General features: G+C 42.4%; 2 protein-coding genes and 1 long non-coding RNA gene across 3 annotated transcripts; 2 read left to right on the top strand and 1 right to left on the bottom strand.

Moving 5' to 3' along the window:
* Window positions 1-42: 42 nt before the first annotated feature.
* hsp90aa1.1 (heat shock protein 90, alpha (cytosolic), class A member 1, tandem duplicate 1) lies at window positions 43-3,614 on the bottom strand (the record flags this gene model as incomplete). Its single annotated transcript, XM_079572713.1, has 10 exons — window positions 43-226; window positions 460-793; window positions 884-1,152; window positions 1,237-1,384; window positions 1,494-1,684; window positions 1,770-1,935; window positions 2,193-2,498; window positions 2,595-2,728; window positions 2,970-3,336; window positions 3,465-3,614. 10 exons carry the CDS (start codon window positions 3,612-3,614, stop codon window positions 117-119), a joined length of 2,175 nt encoding a protein of 724 aa, XP_079428839.1. The 3' UTR covers window positions 43-116.
* Window positions 3,615-7,844: 4,230 nt separating this feature from the next.
* wdr20b (WD repeat domain 20b) lies at window positions 7,845-11,476 on the top strand. Its single transcript, XM_079571893.1, has 3 exons — window positions 7,845-8,116; window positions 9,462-9,644; window positions 9,712-11,476. The coding sequence occupies exons 1-3, from the start codon at window positions 7,868-7,870 to the stop codon at window positions 11,143-11,145; spliced, it is 1,866 nt and encodes a 621-aa protein (XP_079428019.1). The 5' UTR covers window positions 7,845-7,867; the 3' UTR covers window positions 11,146-11,476.
* Window positions 11,477-16,578: 5,102 nt separating this feature from the next.
* On the top strand, window positions 16,579-17,016 carry LOC306975369. The gene is made up of 2 exons (XR_013793701.1): window positions 16,579-16,774; window positions 16,806-17,016. It is a non-coding gene; the product is annotated as an uncharacterized lncRNA (long non-coding RNA).
* Window positions 17,017-20,846: the final 3,830 nt, after the last annotated feature.

The following is a 20,846-nucleotide window of genomic DNA, read 5'->3' as shown; positions in this document are numbered from 1 at the left end:
AAACCTTTGTTGATGTTAAGAGATGTCTAGTCTACAATGTGTACAAATGTAATTTTCAAAACTAAAATAATTTACAAAAATAATAAAACTTTACAGAGTGGACTTAATGGACAAGTTTAGTCGACCTCCTCCATTCTGGAAGTGTCATCGTCTCCCTCCAGAGCAGGCATGTCTTCCTCTGCCGGCTGAATGAGGTCCTCCACTGGAGAATCGTCCTCGTCGATGCCTGAAGGTGAAGAAAAACATAGGATTCCATGATTGATGAGAGTAGGTGCTTTTTTCTAATAAAGAGAAAAGTTTTTTTTTTTTTTTTAAATGAGACTACGCTGGGTGTATATCAGGACTTGACCAAGAAAAGATCAAGCAAGAGTGCAGTGTTTGTGGGAAGTTGGGACACAAGGTAGAGTTCACTCAACAGCTTTGGATGAAATACACTTTATTTCCCCTTTTGCTACTTACCCAGGCCGAGCTTGATCATCCTGTAGATGCGGTTGGCGTGTGTCTGTGGGTCGTCCAGTGTGAACCCGGAGGAGAGCAGCGCGGTCTCGAACAGCAGAATCACCAGGTCCTTCACGGCTTTATCGTTCTTGTCCGCCTCTGCCTTCTCCCTCAGGGTCTCGACGATGGGGTGGGCCGGGTTGATCTCGAGGTGCTTCTTGGCCGTCATGTAGCCCATCGTGGAGTTGTCTCTGAGGGCCTGAGACTTCATGATCCTCTCCATGTTGGCCGTCCAGCCGTAGGTGCTGGTGACGATGCAGCAGGGCGAGGAGACCAGGCGGTTGGAGACAGTCACCTGTGAAAATCAGACAATTTTTAGTTTTTGAATGAAACGATGCAAATCTGACTGCCGAGTGCTTTGAAAATCTTAGGCCAGATATCTCACCTTCTCAATCTTCTTATCCAGGATGTCCTTCATGATTTTGCACAAGTTCTCGAATTTGACCTTGAGCTCCTCCTGTTTCTTCTTCTCGTCATCATCTTCTGGCAGCTCCAGTCCCTCTTTAGTGACCGACACCAGGGTCTTCCCGTCATACTCCTTCAACTGCTGCACACAGTACTCGTCAATGGGCTCAATCATGTAGATCACCTCCAGCCCGGCTTTACGAAGACGCTCCACAAAGGCGGAGTTGGCCACCTGGTCTTTGGTCTCACCTGGGGGAGTTGTTACAGGTAAATTATTGGGTCTGTCTCTGATAGTTGCAATTCTTTACGTCAGAATGAGAATAAAAGACGTACCGGTGATGAAGTAGATGTGCTTCTGGTTCTCCTTCATCCGAGACACATACTCTTTGAGGGACACCATCTCGTCTCCGGAGGCCGATGTGTAATAACGCAGCATATCAGACAGCTTCTTTCTGTTCTGGGAATCCTCATGGATGCCAAGCTGGAACGAAGAGAAAGAACAAGTTTCAGAATGTTCAAAATGTGATATCTTTGGGTTGTTATGATGTTGTCTCAAACCCAGCCATATAGGAAGAGTTTGTTTTCCTCACCTTGATGTTCTTGGAGAATTGCTCGTAGTACTTCTTGTAGTTGTCCTTGTCCTCCGCCAGCTCGCCGAACAGCTCCAGGCACTTCTTGACCAGGTTCTTGCGGATGACCTTCAGGATCTTGCTCTGCTGAAGCATCTCTCTGGAAATGTTCAGGGGCAGATCCTCGGAGTCTACCACGCCCTTGATGAAGTCTGGAAGTCAGAAGGACATTCGTATAAGATCCTTTCAGATGGTGTCTGTATGGCATGTGCTGGTGTTTGCGTCTTAGTTACTCACTGAGGTACTCTGGGATGAGCTCCTCGCAGTTGTCCATGATGAAGACCCTGCGCACGTACAGTTTGATGTTGTTCCTCTTCTTCTTGTTCTCAAAAAGATCAAACGCAGCTCTTCTGGGCACGAAGAGCAGAGCGCGGAACTCCAGCTGACCCTCCACTGAGAAATGCTGTAAAATGTAAAAATATCATACTTAGTGTTTCTTAAAAAAATGAGTAATGTTTGGTACATGAGAACTTGATCTATTACAGCTATGCATTTTGACTAATGGCATGTCTGTGAAGCTATTGAGAAGGGTTTATCTGATTCCCTCACCTTAGCAAACAATTTATCCACACATTTGTCACACCCTTTTCATGATATTACAAGAATAACGCCTTTAGATACATCTTCCTTGTTCCTTTGGGGTTCCTTTTAGTCCCTCACCTTGACGGCCAGGTGGTCCTCCCAGTCGTTGGTGAGGCTCTTGTAGAACTCGCCGTACTCCTCGTTGGTGATGTCGTCGGGGTTCCTGGTCCAGATGGGCTTGGTCTTGTTCAGCTCCTGAGCGTCGATGTACTTCTCCTTCACCTTCTTCTTGCGCTTGTTCTGGCCGTCTTTGGTGTCCTCGTCTTCATCTGCGCCGATGTCCTCGATCTTCGGTTTGTCTGCGGCCGCCGCGTCTTTGTTGTCGACCTCTTCCTCCTTCTCGCCCTCCTCCAGGTCCACCTCTTTCTCTCTGGTTTTCTCCACCTTTAAAATGCAAACAAAAACAATAGTCTTTCTCATCTCATCTCAGTTTCGATTTGAAACACAAATCTTGCATTTAGTCACAATTACAACACTTACAAAGAGTGTAATGGGGTAGCCAATGAACTGGGAGTGCTTCTTGATGACTTCCTTGATGCGCTTTTCTTCACAATATTCGGTCTGGTCTTCTTTAAGGTGGAGGATAACTTTTGTGCCTCTGCCAATGGGTTCCCCTGAGAAGAAGAAGAATTAAGCCATTTAGTTATTTGTTCTGCAATGCTACAGTCTTCCATGAATACTGCCACCACTAATGAAATGTATGGTATTGTTTATTGTCTAAGTTGTGGTTTTGAAGGCCTTTGGACATAATTTTTACTCCAAAGTTGCTTGTTGTATCGATTTCCTGTTAAATACTGTTTATAGACACTACCCCTCATTCTTCTATTTCATGAAACGTTAGATTTTCAACATTACCTGTATCGACCTTCACGGTGAAAGATCCCCCGGCCGCCGACTCCCAGATGTACTGCTCGTCATCGTTGTGCTTGGTGATGACCGTGACCTTCTCCGCCACGAGATACGCCGAGTAGAAACCCACGCCGAACTGCCCGATCATGGAGATGTCGGCTCCGGCCTGCAGAGCCTCCATGAACGCCTTGGTGCCCGATTTGGCGATGGTGCCCAGGTTGTTGATGAGGTCGGCCTTGGTCATGCCGATGCCCGTGTCCATGAGCGTGAGGGAGCGGGTGAGCAGGTCGGGCCGGATTTCGATCTTCAGGTCTTTGCAGGACTCGAGTTTGCTGGGGTCCGTCAGGCTTTCGTAACGGATCTTGTCCAAAGCCTGAGATAAATGATTAGAGTATGTTTATTTCCACTGACTGTTCACTATATAAAAGACTGAGTGTATTCCTGAATGTCCTGTATGCCTATTTTTTCACTAAAGATGATATTCTGAATTGCCAGACTCACATCTGAGGAGTTGGAGATGAGCTCTCTGAGGAAGATCTCTTTGTTGGAGTAGAAGGTGTTGATGATGAGGGACATGAGCTGAGCGATCTCCGCCTGGAAGGCAAAGGTCTCCACTTCCTCCTCCATCACACGGCCGCTGTTCTCAGGCATCTGCACAACAACGGACAATCGGATGAATATTACGATAACTGAATACTACGATAACTGACGATTACTACTACTACAACGACCACACTACACCTACTTGCCACATTTAAATCCTATGTTTTCTGGTTTAGACGCCATTTTTTAATATAATTTAGTTTGATGGAGGTCTATTTTCGACCTTTTTTCAAACCCTTTTTAGTCCTGATTTGTTCTTGATGCAGTCCTGGTGGGATTTGGAAGACATTTTATGAGGTGGTACTTGGAAAAGTTTGAGAACCACTCACATAGAGCAATAACTAAACTATGTCTAAAGCTACTACTGCTGCCATTACTATTACTATTTTTATGGTCCAAAAAGAGATTCAACTGCTTGTTTTGCCAAAAAAATCTGTGAGTCAATTAGTTTTGCATATCTGGCATGGAAAGGCTGCAAAAGGCTGCGAAAGTGGGGGTGGGATCGGGGGGTGTGCGACTGCAGCACTCTCCGCTGTCAATCAAAAGTCCTGCCATTTGGTGCGTGGGCGGAGCTTATCCCTCGCACGATTTCAACATGTGCTTTTTCACCCCCTTTACAACCACTTTATATCACACAAAACTTTGCTTTTCATTTAAAACGTCTTTCTCATCACGCTTTTATGCTTTATTAGGAATGTATTTATTAGGAAGATAAGATATTGCGTGCATTAGAACTAGCTCTGACATTTTAATTACTTGCAGAACTATCTATCTTTAAAATTGCTGTTATTTCTGGTCATAATTAAGATATACTTTTTTTTACACAGCTTTTGCCCATACAGTGCTATCCATTAACCTGTCTTTCTATCCGAATACTGGAAAACCACATAATTCTCTTACTACAAAAGATTATTCCAAATTGCTAACTTAACCTGATCAATGTGTATTTTCTCTGCCCCTTTAGGTTCATAATCGGGTAAGATCTGCTTGTTGAAGCTGTCGCCTCATCGCTCTTCATTCAAAGTCACCCTGCTGCCATGTGCTCCTACTGCCACAGCCCGAAGCTTTGGTAAGACTTGCTTTGACTTTAGACTGGAATTTGTTTCACATTTTAGTTATTTTAGTTACCCCGTCTTTAGCATCTTCATTTAAGTGGATTAGAAAGATCATTTTTTCTTGTCATTAGCCTATACCTAATATAGATCTATAACATGCACTGTGTTCGTACAAAAGATTTACTCGTAGCAATCAAAAAACGCAACATCAGAGAGTACAATCGTATCTTACCTTCACTGTAGTATTTGTCTTTGCAGCAGCAGTAGTAGAAATAGTAGTAGCCTCGAAAAGCCTTCTTGTAGATGGCTCCTGGGAGTCCTTTGACTGTGTCTCTGAGTCTCTATACCAGCCCGCTCCAAAACCTGTGTCTTTTTATACTTCGGTGGAGTTTTCTCGAACCCCCCATTGAGAAACTTCTAGAAGCCACTACAGTATTGGTAGGGGGGTATAGTTTTGGGGAGGGAGGGGGCCGCGAAAAAGGGAAGGTGGGGGCTTGCGAGTACTAGTTCCTAAAGTTTATGTCTCCTTATAGGGGCGTAGAGTCACCAGCCAGTGCCTGTCAATCAGCGCCCGGCTCTCCTGATAGCCTCTCTGGACACTCGGCCCTGCACCCGCCCCGGTCCACATCACAGCTGTGCATGGCGGCTCACTATCAGCTGCTGTACGGGGGCCCAAATGGACACACTGATGGCGAAGCATGGCCGCTCTGGGCAAAGGAAAGGAAGATAACAATGTATTTTTGTCAGCTTAGATAGACAGCACAGGCTAATGCACATACTATATCTATATTTCATCTTAAATGTTAACAAAAAGGTCTCTGTTTGTCTTAGTTGTACAAGTGTTGTCAATCTTCAATGAAGGTTCTTGAGTCATCGTCTGTACTTGGCAGTCGAAGTATCGAACACATGCAAACAAAGAACAATTTGCAAGTATTGAATGAAGGGGAGCCAATAATTGTGGCATGGGGCTGTCACGATATCGACTTATCGTTCAATACCTTTATCGTCTGTACATTTATTTGCATTTCCCCCCTAATATTTTCATTGTAACACTTTATTTTTTACAGTTTGTAGAGGAAGCAAGTTTATTTTAATGCTTTTGAAGCCCAATATTATGTTTTTATGCTACACATTCACAATTTCTAAATCCTTGTATTCTTTAGGTCAAGCAGAGGAAAGAATATTTGAGATTTGAGGTACTTATGATTTGATTTACCATAAATATTGTATTTTCAATTAATATAATGGACTAATTTCCATCCGTCGTCCACCAATGCGCACTCTCAAACACACTCTCATTCATCCTGGCCTATTGTACATGTTTTAGCGGTAAGGGAAACCGGAGTACCCAGAGGAAACCTACGCAGACACAGGGGAGAACATGCAAACTGCACACAGAAAGGAAATTAGTCCAGGCCTTCAAACCTAAACATGCCTTGAACTATTTTTGTTTTGTTTTTCTAAAACTATTTGACCCATATATTATTTTTTATTTATTTGAACAAAAAAGTAAACCAATCTGATGGTCTTATGGTCATAGCGATAAATGCATTATCATCCAGTGAATGTATCTGTATTAATCTGGGAAGTAAACACACTAAATCCTTCCCAGAGCACTTATAAAACACTGTAATGCGATTGCTTATCTAGAAGTCTCTCCACTCGGCCAGATTTTTCACTAGAGGGCACTGCACTTTCTCTCCCTCTCTCTCTTGGGCAGCATTATGTAATCTCCGAATGCTTCCACTTGACAGGAGACACTACTAGAAGCTGACTGTTTGTGTAACTGTAAAAATGCCAAGAGCATTCACAATCGCTCCCTGCATACAGTATATGATACTGTAGGTTCTCTGAGTTGAGTTCAGTCATCGCCCCAATACAAGATTCATCCTTCTAAATTGTAATGTTTTATTTACATTTTCAGTGTCGGACTTCACCATAATGATATAGGAATAATCAGAGGAGTATAAGTATTTTCCAAACTAATGCATTTATTTACTTGTTTATTTGGTCTGATCACAGTTTCTCCACATTATAGCTTACCTAAAGCAAGTATTTCAGAGTCATGAATGCTATAAGGCTTATTAAACTCCCTGGTTGGGGCAAATCAAAGGAAGTTAACAGGAAAAGCACCAATTGTCACCCGTCTGTTTACTGTTTCCCCATTTGACGCCTAGAGCTGATGACAGCCAGCTGTGACCACCCATCACCCTGGTCCCCCTCCCCACAAACAACCCTCCTCCATACCTCCGTCCACCTCTTATACTCAAACCAGCAGTGCCGTGTAAAACAGAGTGAAAATGAAATGAAGATGGCATGAAATTATTAGACATCATTTCTTTCTTGTAACATGTTTGTACAGCATCGTTGTAGTTGTGTTGTAGTGCGCTTTCTAAATAAGACTTACTTTCATAAAATTCTAGCCTTGTGTTGACATGTATGTACGCTATTATCCTTTATCCATTTTTTATTATCTACTACATATCACATTGTTTTGTGCTTATCAGTCAGATTAAGGTGTGTCACTTCAGTCTTTTTACAAAGTATATGCACTCTCATGTAGTACTTTTCTACTCCATACTGTGATATGTTCTTACCTGAGCTTAGACGAGTTGATACATACCTGTCTGGTCTTTGTGCCCATGAAAGAGCGTGATAGCTTCTAACTTCACCCCTGTCTGGAGCTATAGGAATACATTGGGAGAGGCCAAATGCTAAAAACTTCTGTGGTCGTTTTGCGTGACTGAGGGCACGCACAAAGACCAGACAGGTACGCATCAACTCGTCTAAGCTCAGGTAAGAACATATATCTCAGTATGGAAAAACGGTTGCCTGTTCCCTAACAATATGAACGTAGAGCCGGAAAAATTATAAAGGCAATATCTAGAAATGACTGTATGCTGAACACTGGTCTGAAGCTTAGCAAATGTATTTTTCCTTTCGAAATTTTTTTTTTCTAAATACTTGTTTTGTAGACAAGCCCCGGACCCCACTTTAGGAACCACGGCCAGAAATCATAGCGGCGTCGACAGCTTTTTTATTTATTTTTTTATAAATATTTTATCTATTTTCTACAGGCAGTACTTTATCATTAAAACGTCAACAAGCTATACATTAAAAAAAAATAAAAAAAAATAATAATGCCGATTTTATAAAAGACAAACGCCTTTCTTCCGCAATAACTTGGGCACATGCGCAGTCGTCCACATCCGGGGTCCCGCACAAGAATGAACGCCAACTTCCAAGATGGCGGCGGAGGGAGGAGGGAAGGAGACGATCGAAATTAAAACACAATTCACCACGAGAGAAGGCGTCTACAAACTCCTCACCCACTCCGAGTACAGCCGGCCCAACAGGGTGCCTTTCAACGCGCAGGGCTCCAATCCCGTCCGAGTCTCCTTCGTCAACATTAACGACCAGTCCGGGAACGGCGATCGGATTTGTTTCAATGTGGGCCGGGAACTCTACTTCTACATCTACAAAGGCGTGCGAAAGGTAAACACAACGCACTCTACGCATTTGCATGGGCGAGTTGGTAATAAAGAAGGAGCCGGGACGCAACCGGGGCTAAACCTACGCCAAACGAGGGCTAAACGTGGAGCAAGCCTCGTCTAAACTAGGAGGAAACCCCTGCCACACTCGGTCTAAGCGTTACAAAACCAGGGCTAAAGCAAGACTAGTGCAATGGCTGAACTAGGTCAAAGTGAGAATAAATCATCTCTAAACTAGGGCTAAACGAGTGCAAAAAACCGAGGCTGAAGTGGGACTAAAATGGGAGTAATGCAGAGCAAAACAAGGCCTAAAATAGGACAAACCCAGGGCTAAACTTGGCCTATGTCAGGTCTAAATTGAGGATGGAACCGGTCGCAAACAACATCAACGAAGCCAAACTAGAAGCTGATCCAAAACTGCAAAGAAACTCCGGCTAAACTGCGACTGAGACCGGGGTCAGAAACTGTTGAAAAGAATAGAAACTTGGACTAAAACATGACGCACTTGGTCACACTCCGATCCCAATTAGGATTAACAGTTTGTTTTTTTTATGGTGGCGACTCTTTATCTCCAAAAGCGTGTCCTCTAAGCTTTCCTAGTTTGGCCAGCTATGATAAGATAGTCGTGCACTTTGAAACCATAACGCTCACCTGCACTTGATAGGAACTTTTTTTTTTTTTACTGTCATACTGTCATGCTTTTCATCGTTTCATTTTCAGATAAGTTAATATGGAAATCCTCCTGAAGCCCAGCCATTCATATGCAGTGGTATTTGTTTACATTAGCATAGCGCCCGGCCTTCCGTGACGATCTGTTGGCCCCTTTCCTACGATCCCTTCTGTGGTGTTTTCATTCTAAACACAGCTGTACGTGAGGCTCTCAAACGTGATGCAATACGAGGATGCCGTCACTTCGCTTGTTATGTCCTCCCTCTGTGATGATGGATCGGCCTCACGGCAAGAAATGCCCGAGCCGGGTGGGACCTTTCTGTGTGTGGAGTTTGCATGCTTTTCTCCCACCGGGCGCTCTCCTTTCTTGGAAGTTCTTGCTACTAAAAACATGGAACAGGTGCCCCTTGTTTTGGAGAGATTATGGGTCATTGTTCTCCGTCCTCCTGCCAGTGCGTCATTCCGAACATGTCCTGAATTTACGTGCGGCAACTAATTAATTTTGATTTGCTCCTTCACACTTAGCCCACTTTATTGCACTGAATGATTGAATTCCAAAGTAGCATCTCTGGTAATTTTAGGTCATTGACTGAAAATGTCTTTTGGGATGCAGCATTAGACATTTACCCTAGGACATGATGTCACCCTGCTGACTTTTGCCTGTGTGCTCCTTTGTGCAGGCGGCAGACCTCAGTAAACCCATAGACAAGCGCATCTACAAAGGCACACAGCCGACGTGTCATGACTTCAACTCCGTCACTGCCAGCGCCGACAGCGTGTCCCTGCTGGTGGGCTTCTCCGCGGGGCAGGTGCAGCTCATAGACCCCATCAAGAAGGAGACCAGCAAACTGTTCAATGAGGAGGTGGGTTCAGTCGGTTTGTGCACACAAGGTTCTGAGTGTCTTTATTCTTGTGTTTGTTTTCTTCCAGAGGCTCATAGACAAGTCGAGAGTGACATGTGTGCGATGGGTCCCGGGCTCAGAGACTCTGTTCTTGGTCGCTCACTCCAGTGGCAGCCTCTATCTGTACAATGTGGAGAACTCCTGCGGCACCACGGCTCCACACTACCAGCCCCTGAAGCAGGGAGAGGGCTACGCAGTGCACACATGCAAGAGCAAGACGCCCCGCAACCCCCTGCTGCGATGGACTGTGGGCGAGGGGGCCATGAATGAGTTCGCCTTCTCTCCCGATGGGAAGTTCCTGGCCTGTGCCAGTCAGGACGGGTTCCTGCGGGTGTTTGGCTTTGACGCGGCGGAGCTCCATGGGACCATGAAGAGTTATTTTGGGGGTCTGCTGTGCGTCTGCTGGAGTCCTGATGGCAGGTACCTCGTGGCAGGGGGAGAGGACGACCTGGTGACTGTGTGGTCCTTCTCAGACTGCAGAGTGATTGCTCGGGGACATGGACATAAGTCCTGGGTGAGTGTGGTGGCGTTCGACCACTGCACCTCCAGTGTTGAGGAGGGGGCGGAGCTCAGCGGCAGCGATGAGGACATCCCTGAGCCGCCCGCGGACAGAGCCCGCTGTAGACTGTCTCAGAGGAGCTCCTCAGAGAGCCGCCCGCTAAGCGTCACTTACAGGTTTGGTTCAGTGGGGCAGGACACACAGCTCTGCCTTTGGGACCTCACAGAGGACATTCTGTTCCCCCACTTGCCCCTGTCCCGCACACGGACTCACACCAATGTGATGATCGCCACCAGCCCCTCAGCGACAGGACAAACTACTGCGACCCCAACCACCACCTCTGCCCCCGTCAACGGCAAAGACGACGGCAGCAACAGCAGCACCAGTGGCAACTCGGCCAGTTCTCTGTGCAACAGTCTGCCACACCCCACGCCAGGGGGCAGCTCGCCTGGCAGCAATACTACCACCACCGCCACTACAACTACTACGACTACTAATACTAATACTTCTACTTCTGCTACTACTAATACAACTACTACAACTACAACTACTACTACTTCTACTACTAAGGGAAACAGTTTAATTGACAGTTCTTTTATTGCCAGCAAATTTGCGACACTATCTCTGGGCGACTCTCGAAAAGACCGCCATGAGAAGGAGCACAGACGGAACCACAGTCTGGGTAACAGCCGCAGCAGCGACAAACTCACGCAGCTGGGCTCCGGCTCACGGACCGCCAGATCTGAAAACACTAAGACTCTGGGCACCACGCTGTGTCCACGCATGGAGGAGGTGCCGCTGCTGGAGCCGCTGGTGTGCAAAAAGATCGCCCACGAGAGACTCACAGTGCTGATTTTCCTGGAGGATTGTCTGGTCACGGGCTGCCAGGAAGGCTTCATTTGCACGTGGGCCCGGCCCGGCCGGGTGGTGACCGACCGCGCTGTGGAAGACACCCCCATGTGATGCAGGATTACACTGGATTTTACAGCATTGCCGAGAGGCAGACGTGTGGAGTGTGCGTTGTAATACCTCCTAGTATCACCGCTAATATCTGCTCCGTTCTACTGAAAAGCAAAGATTATCCGAAACCTCTCCCTGTCACTGTCTCCTCAAACGTACTCATTCGGGCCAAACCAGGGTTATGAATTAGAACTTTTACGCCCCATCACACGTCACAGCCTTTTTATTTTCACTACAAGAAATGGAATCGACTTGACTTTCCAATCTTGATCTGAGCAGCTTTGAGTAGATTTGTTCACCTTTGACACAAACTCACCGGTTAAAAATAAGACGCAAAAAGTTAAATTTGTCAAGCCAGTTCTTTCTGCAACATTTAAATCTACAGTGTTGTTTAAAAAGAACTGTTTAAAGATTAACTTTAGGCTTTAGTTACATCATTCGTCGCTGCCCCCAAAAACGGATGGGAGCCGATGGATTTTTATTTTTGTGCCTAAATTTCAAATCAAGGCCATATTAACCTGATACTTCCAAGTAATTCTGTATATCCAAGAGCTTCCCATGTCTTTATTTAACAACAGTCGGGCTAAAAGGGAACAGACTCATGTGACTCTTCTTTTATAGTCACAGTTCCATTTTGGGCAATCATGCTCCACAAGTATTTAAAACACATGTAAAAAGGAACTAACAGTAATTTAATCAAAGCAAACGTAAATGAGAAATATTTCTTATGGTCTCAATTTGTGCTTCCTTCTGGGTGCTCAATGCCCCACAACCACTAAAAACACGCACATTAGGGTCTTTTCTGGTACATTTCGACGATGGCGGGCATTCAAATGGCTCATCTGGACTCCTCTTGCTTCCCTAGTGTTGTGCCTTGTCCAACGAATACATTTGCTGCTGGAAATGAGATGAAACTAAATTCGAATCAGTCCATGGTCTTTTAAAACTATGACTAACGTGTCCAGACATTTGTGTCGACTTAAAAAAAATGACTGAAAACGTGAAAACTACCAAGGACGCCGTTCGAGTCGGTAAATCTATTCAAAGCTTCTCATTTCAAAATCACGTCCTCGATTTATTTATTTTTTTCCTCTTCTGGAGTATAATCCCAACACTATTTTGCACAGATGCACATTTCTCTTCCTGAACACATTACAGTGGACACAAGCAAAAAAGAAAAACAAACTAAAATCAGAATCACTTGGGGATCAACGCGTGTCGCCCTCTTGTGTCAACGCTGGATGCTGCAATCATAGTTTTTATACAGATATAACAACAATTTGCACTTAATAGTTTGTTAGAAGAGTATGGCTTTACGATTTGCAAAAAGATTGACGTAAATAAGTTTGTATGTATTAAAGGTTTATTTTAATATTGTTTGGAAATAAATGTAATATATAATGTAAATACTGTGGGTGACTTTAGCTTTTGAGCAGGGCCGTTTCTAGTTTGGTGAGGGCCATGTGCAAACATTTCTTTCTTTTTCGGGGGAGGAAGGGGGGCCCTCTTTGCCAAACCAGGCTGCGGTCGCTATTGTAACTGTGACTTAATTGTTACTTTTAATAAATTGACCAATGCGTTAAAAAATAAACATAAGAATAAAAGTGAAAGAAACTTCTGTCGGTTTGTGAAATGCACTTATTTGAACACAGAGTGACATTTTTATTGTATTAGTCAGAAATCAAGACGTAACCAGGGCCAAAACTACACAAATATTATTAAAGTGCTTATAGACAACACACAATGGTGATAACACAATGCTAGAAAAGTCCTATAGTTTCCCCTGGTCTTTTTTCCATTCACTTCCTTATAGCTCTTTATTGTTGATGCAGAATTGCTGCCATTTTGTTGCTTTTATGTGTGCATCTGCAACCTTCATTGTCAAAAGAGACACAAAAGAAAGTCACAATAGTAGTTTTATCTGCAAACAACAAAACACGAAGGCCCTATACCTGATTTTATATACATTAGTGGAAAGAAATGTGTTTTGTCCACCTTGTATTGTAAACTCAGACATTTCTAGCAAAACATACTGTGTCTATACAGCATTGGTAGCAATTTCATGAACTTGCAGTAGTTTTGTTCGCATTTCTGTGACCGTGACCCTGAAAAATGACCCTGTAAGTTGTGAAAACTGCTTATAAACTCATCCCTGTGAAGAGTAGTGACTTTTTTTTTTGCAGTGTAGAGGCAGGCTGAAGCGAGAAAACCTTTACATTTAGATCCCTCTTTAAAGGTGCACAAACCTTTTAATGACTCGGTGGCATTATGGCACCTTTGTTTTCCCTCACAGCGGCCTCTGTGACGCTCCAGGATTAATTGTTTTTAGGGGTTCATGCCAGAAACCCGTAAACAATTGATTCTGGAGGCCACTGTGAGGGAAAGCAAAGGTGCCGAATCACTAAAAGGTCAAATACACGCAAATATCAAGTACGTAGTGCATCTTTAACACTATTTCCTGCATTTTTAGTGCCAAATTTTCAATTAAACCAGGTGTTATTATTATTGGTATCAATTCAAAAAGGGGAAAAAAAACACAGAAAATACCCAGTATGTTGGTTGAAACGCAGCATAGGGGGCGAAATCGCAGCGTGGGGGAAGAAATTCACAGCATATGGGGCCCTTACGCGCTGGCGAGAACACTTAATACATTTAGGTACAGGGCCTTTAATGTAAAGCCTTTGAAACTAAGAAGCAAATATTGATGAATTGGAAGGGTCTTTCCCTCACTGCCTTGATTCTGGCTCAGATGTAGACTAATAACTATAGAGGCCACTTTTTTTTTCCATCAAAGATAAAAATAAGATTAAAAAAAATAAGATAAAAAAAGATAGTAGTTGTTTACTCCTGGTTTAAGCAATGACAGTTTATTTAGGAATTGTACTTATTAGTTAAACCGCGACTGGCCTGGTTCCCAAGGCAATTTCACGAACCCTATGTCACCTCAAAAAGTTTGGCCATTCTAAACATTTCAAAGCCATTCTGTACACAAGGGCCTAGAGGGAATCTCGTCCTTGGAATATGAAAAAGCCCTTCTTCCTAGGTCACTTTCCTCATAAAAATGACCACTTCACTAGTGTAAAAAAAAGTTACAAGTTGCAATATTGCATGTGGGTCATTTCATGTCGTATCCACACATTTTCGGATGAATAACTGCTCCACCATCTCGGATATGCTTCAAATTTGGGCTGATTTTTGTTGATAAATCCACAAGTGAGTGTGAAGTTTGGTAGTTGGTAGCTTTTGTAGTTTCTTTAAGCAGTACTAAGTAACTTGTTTACCTTAATAAATCCTTTCCGTAGTCCCTCTGTGGATTGGGGGGGTCTTTCATCTCCCTCTGGTGTCTCTGGCCAGAAAACCACACTTGCAACTTCAATGCCTCTGGGTCAAAGCCACCAATACACACTAATGGAATTACGAAGAAGAAGCTAACAAGCTAACGGGCAAAGCTAACTGTGGGCTAGCGCCACTTAAACAGTACTTAGTTTGAGTGAAAAGAATTATCTCCATTGTGTAATTGGATGTACAATATCCCTCTCTCCCTTTGTCTTTTCTGTCAGTGTAGTATTTACTCTCACGGACAATTAATGAGTAAAAAAAACGCAATATCGCTAATTGTGAGATGTTTTGTGACACCGAAGCATCTAAAAGTGTAAATTATCTGTTCCATTATCTGTATCCAAACTCTCAGCCTCGGTTGGCCCCCTTGTGGCTGCACATTTGCACACCCCGCTATATGAACCTACAGAAACGGCTCTGCTTTTGAGAAATAGTTCTTCCTATGATTGAAAACCTACAGCTTCTTTTGAGTCTCGAACACGGGGGTGAAAACGCTTCTTTGCTGATGTAAATAATAGAGACTTCAGGTGTATTTTTATGAAACTGAAGTGAGTTTGTTATGCACACTCAAAACATTTCTTTAATTCGAGTTATCATCTCTTTCTGTTTTGTGTTACCGGAAAGCAACAGTTTTAGTTTCCCCAACTTAAAATGATTACTTACTCTGAACTTGAACCTTTATATGGAAAAAGGATGACATTGCGCATTTAGTTTAAATGATGGAGGCTGTCTATACTACACAAAAACATCTACCTGCGTGAAAATGACTTGAATTGGGAATTTGAGTTGTTTCGACTTGATTTATTTGCTTTTAGGCAACACTTTTGACTTGTTTGAGTATATATATATATTTTTTCTTACCCCTCAAACAGCAGGTGGTTTGCTTTTTCCCTCTAAATAGAGAAATGTCAAGTGCAAGAATAATTTAAATCAGTAAAATATGAAAAGGCTGTCAATGGTGTGTCACTTATTCATTCACGTAAATTTGAGTAGGGAGGCGCTTTCTTCAAATACACTGCTAAAAAGCTTATTGGAAATACAAAATTATGGTTCCAATTTGTATTTTTAAGTATCTTTTCTATCAGTTTGGACTCCCTGCCTATGGATACAGACGACATCTTTGGAATCGCCTATATACGGGGGAAAACAAAGAAGAGAAAAACTGAACTTCCTCCCATTTCGTCACCGTTCACTTCAACAAATGCCGAACTGTGAATATATTTTCCGAGTAAATAAAGATACAGAGACATGGAGAGGGGCAAAGTGGTTCAACAGGACGCTACGTTAGCTTCATGCTACATATGCTAACATTAACAACGACGTGCCGTTTTTTGCTTCTACCGAACAATTTGCCGTGAAAAAACACTGATATGGACCCGAATTTGGCTTGACTTTATTTGTGTGTGATACATATGTTTATAGTCCACCAGAAAAAATGTTGATTCCATGAGAGGTTTTCTTCCCCCTCGGCTACGCCGGACCCATTTTTAAACACATCACTGCGCCATTCATTTATTAGCATTCCATTAAACAAACATTAAACCATGAAGTCTAAATGTTGGGTGCCACAGGTATTGATGATATTCCCTTCATCAAAGTAAAATAATCTGAATTTGTCAAAACTACTCAAAATTCTTGAGTCTTGTTAACTTTTGTTCAGCCGTGAAGTTGATCTTTCTGAGCTCAGGTAAAAACTATAGGAACCTTTTGTTTTACGACATAACAATTTCACTGCAACAAGTTAAAGTGACTTGAATCGATTTAGCTTCATTTACTAAAGATCTAAACTGGACTTGTTCAGTGATTCATTTATTTATGATTTTTACCACTGAAAAGTTGCAGATCATCAACATAAATGTTCTTATTTCAAGTCATCCTAACTCGATAATAGTTTTTGCTGTGCTCTCTTCTGTGGACAGGGCTAGACCGATGTGTGACTCGTTTGAAGACGCTGAATAAACTCCTGACACTGTGTTGACACATAACTTCCCTTTGGTTATTTTTGTGTAGCGTTTGTTTTCATTGTGTCCGGAAATCCATAAACCAGCACTTGTCTAGGGCGGCAACTTTCCCAGTTATCCTAGTGTTGTTGATTTCTGGAGATATTCTTTTTTAATTCATGCAGTCCTTATATTTGAAGAGTTTAGAGGTGCTAGGCTAGTGCTAGGCTAGTGCATGTCTATGGTAACTAGTAGCCTACATTAAAAACAGTCTGACCCAAGCACAGTGCACCTGAGGAAAATCACTTATAACACCAGACTACCCATATAAATGTCTGTGTCGACTGAATAATGTTTGAAATATAACCATTTTGCATTTAAAAGAACTTATATCTGAGCAGCATCAGCTTCCTGGTTGTAGCTACGCAGCGGCGGAGTGATCTGCTAGGTTACCGGATCTACAGTAGTTTGTTTACCTGAGGCCGGCATTACTACACGTGCAATTCACAAAGGAGCTTTCTACAAATCAGATATGGCAACGTTTGGAGGACGACCCCATGATTTTGAAGAGGTTTTTAATGCAGGCTACTAGTTACCATAGACATCCACTAGCCTAGCACTAGCCTAGCACCACTAAACTCTTCAAATATAAGGACTGCATGAAATTAAAAATATATATCTCCAGAAATCAACAACACTCTGGATAACTATGAGGCCCTATGTAAAAAATCCTGAAACATCCCTTTAATTTGAAAGGGATTTTTGAAAGCTAAGACCCTCCAGAGTTCAGCCACTGATTTGTAACTGGAGTTAGCTGGTTTAAACTATTGGATCTGGAGCTCATTCTTCTTTCTGATTGGATAATTGTCCTGAGACAAAGACAGGAAACGATTTATCGATTAGCTTCTACAATGGCTGCCTACGATTTTAATAATGGATTAGTTGTGGATTAATAGATAGATCTTCCAACACTATTGGCCCCTTTCATAGTTCTATGCCCGAGCTGTTAGTCATAGCTTATCTGGGGTTTGAAGACCAAAGACCTGTCCAGTGCCAAATTTTAAATTATCTATTTATTTTGCCAGACATCTCAGTTCTCCACAGGTTTAAACCTCTTAACCCCCGCCTCAACCAAGTGCATTTTCTCCAGTTGAGCTTTACCCAATTCTAAAAGCTTACAGCAGCTTACTGTCACGCCTCATTTGAAAGCTAAGACCTACAAAACTTATTTAAACTGATCTTTTTCCTTGTGTCTTTTGTCTCATTTTTGTTGCTATTATGTAGTTTTTTCTTGAAGCTTTTAGATTTGGGTAAATGTGGAGAAAATGTGCTCGGTTCAGGTTGGGGTTAAGAGGTTAATCGAAACTTACAGAAAAAGTCTCAGAGTGACTTTATATGCAGGGCTTATTCCATCCATCCATTTGATCCGGGGCCGCGTCGCGGAGGCAGCGGTCTCAGCAGAGATGCCCAGACTTCCTGATCCACACACACCTCCTCCAGCTGTTCTGGGGGGACTCCGAGGCGACACCAGGCCAGCTCGGAGACATCACCAGCGTGTCCTGGGTCTTCCACGAGGCCTTGTCCCAATATGCCTGGAACACCTCCCGGGCTTCGACCAGATCCGAAACAGATGCCCTAGCCACCTCAGCTGCTCCTTTCGACGTGAAGGGCTTATTCCATGAAAACATATTAATTTTGAATATAAAACATGAAATATTGAGGCTGAGGTGCCTGTAGCAGGTTTGTAAGCCATAACTAGCCGTTATATATGTCCACTTTTACTGACTATGATCCTGACATTTATCATTATTATCTGTAATTGGGCCAAATAACAGGCCATTACTGTCGGCAAGGAAAGATCTATGTGACCTTTTTGTTAGAAGCAATAAACACACAATAAAAATAAAGGATATATTCACTTTCACAGTCTTCAAGAGTTTCGGCCCACGACACTAGGGGGCAGTAATGATGCTTGTTATTTAAGTGGGACTGCATCTGCTGTCTTTAACATCAGTGAAACTGCTCTTAATAGATTTAGTGCGCAGTTTTAGCCGCAGATAAGTGCAGTGAAGAGTGCAGCACGAGAGCAGGCTGTGGAAACGCACAATGGTTAAGTGAGAGGGAGAGTGTCGAGGCTGGCCGTCAATCTCACGCCATCTGAACTGTCAAAGTCTGGATCCATCCACTTTTACACTTACTGTGCACAGTACGGGTAAATAAAACACGTTGGAGTCACAATTTGCATGGATAATATTACACTTAAGTAATATTATTGTGTGTATAATATTTGCTAATGCTTATTCTTCATGGTTATACAGTTTGTGTCAAATGAAAGACATTTTAATGCCCCAGTATAATATTTATAAGGCAACAAATGCAAATCTTATCAATTATAATTTCCTGATTCATGGGACACAAAGGGCAACATTTGAGCAAAACATTGTAGAGCAGAATGTTTTGGGGGTTTTAGGCCATTCTTCTTGTATTTTTGACGAACTTATGGAGTTGACCCCTTAACTCACCTGAACCGAGCACATTTTCTCCAGTTTGGCTTTACCCCAGTCCAAAAGCTTCTGGGAAAAAGCTGTGCAAATAGCAACAAAACTGAGACGAAAACAATGATGGAAATGTGACAAAAAAGTGAGAAAACGTTGACAAAAAAAAATGACGAAAAATTGATGAAAAAGTGGCAAAAATGTCACAAAAATGTCACCAAATAATGACCAAAAATTTATAAAAAATGACAAAAAATGGATTAAAAAATTGACAAAAAAATGAAAAAAATGTGACAAAAAATGAAAAAAAATTGACAAAATTTGACAATTTTTTTTACAAAAGATTGACAAAAAATGACAAAAAAGTGACAAAAAATGTGACAAAAATGTGATAAAAATTGACGAAAAAATGTGACAAAAAATGACCAAAAAGTTACAAAAATGAGTTGAATACCCAACAAAAAATGTTGGAAAAAAAATCTGATGACGTGGGGAAAAAGATCCTCTCGGTTCAGGCGGGAGTTAAGAGGTTAAAGGGAATAGACGGAGTTTGAAAATGTTGAAATAATGTATTTTCCTCCCCCTAAATGTTCTAGCAATGTCTTAATGTGTAGAATGAGCCCAGACCGGTTCACCACAACTGAAAAAGTTTTTAATTCGGGTCCGAAGTGCCGTCATGTACGAGCTTAATATAGAAGCTGCAGTTACACGTATGACCTGAGGTGGCAGTAGCGAGTATAATAAGTGGCTTGGTGGTTAGTGCCATAGATATCATATAATAAAGGCTAGATGTCTTAAGGCGGAGTCACTTCCTGCATAACCGGCGGCCATCTTGCCACAGGGAAGCTTTCTCTGAAATCTTGGCGGATTTACTAATGGTTTGGTTTCTTACAAACGTTATTAACATGGCTATAGCTCTGAATGCTGGAACATGTTGATTATGTTCATGTTCATATGTATGCCTACATCTCTGACGTTTATAACAAACCGTTTGAAAATCGGTGGAAAATTGAGCAAGTTACGGTTATTTAAAAAGTACATGCACCATAAAACACAATGAGTGAGCGAGCTCCCTGTGGAAAGATGGCCGCCGTGTGTTAAAGGAGCAACACCTGTTATTTTTTATGGAATTAAATTTGTTTATTGCAAACTCAGATACTTGTGTGGAAAACACTGAAAATGTAATTATAAAGCTTTTGTACCAGTTTCATGAACTTGTTTTCTAGCATTCTTGTGAAAGTGACCCTGAAAAGTGACCCTGCAAAATGTGACATTTGCCCATAGTCATGTCCCTGTGATTAATTGGGATGCTACAAATGTTAGAAAAGTTAGGAATGAGTTTGTACCTCAACCAACATTTTGATTTGGTGGTTTCCTCTTTCACTGGCCTTTAAGCTAAGACATTTTAAGCTGCATAGACTTTTGTGGGATTCAAAATATTGTGTCATATTAAAATGGCTGCTTAAATTCGACTTTACCTGTCTATAAGTGAATTGCAATTGTAACTAAAACATCCTCTCCTCAGTCTACTCCGATCTTTCAATTAATGTTTCGATTCACTGCTTGTGCATCTGTGACCCTGAACGTCAACAACTCCATTTATCTCGGCCCCTGAGGGAAATACGAGGCCTACACCGCAGCCCTGATGAGGATTCAAGTCTTAATTGCACCCCATGGCTCCACTATAGTGCCCTGTTTATATCGGCCTGTTTTTGAGTTTTCCTTTCTCTTCAGCCCCTCCAGTCTGCACCTGGGTTTTTTTCCCCTGCAAATGTAAACACAACATGTGACTTGTTTTTGCAGACTTTATTGACCTGATAAGAAGTTTTGTCTTCTGCATTTGCATTTGGAGCCCGAGGATCCATCTCCCAGATCTTGATTTATTTAAAGCTGTTGGTGGAGCATCTATAGCTGGAGGATTAAACCTATT

The sequence above is a fragment of the Gobius niger genome (genome assembly GCF_951799975.1).
Source record: "Gobius niger genome assembly, chromosome: 15".
Lineage (NCBI taxonomy): Eukaryota > Metazoa > Chordata > Actinopteri > Gobiiformes > Gobiidae > Gobius > Gobius niger.
Note: the sequence above shows the minus strand (reverse complement) of the source record. Positions and strands in the feature narration are given on the sequence as shown.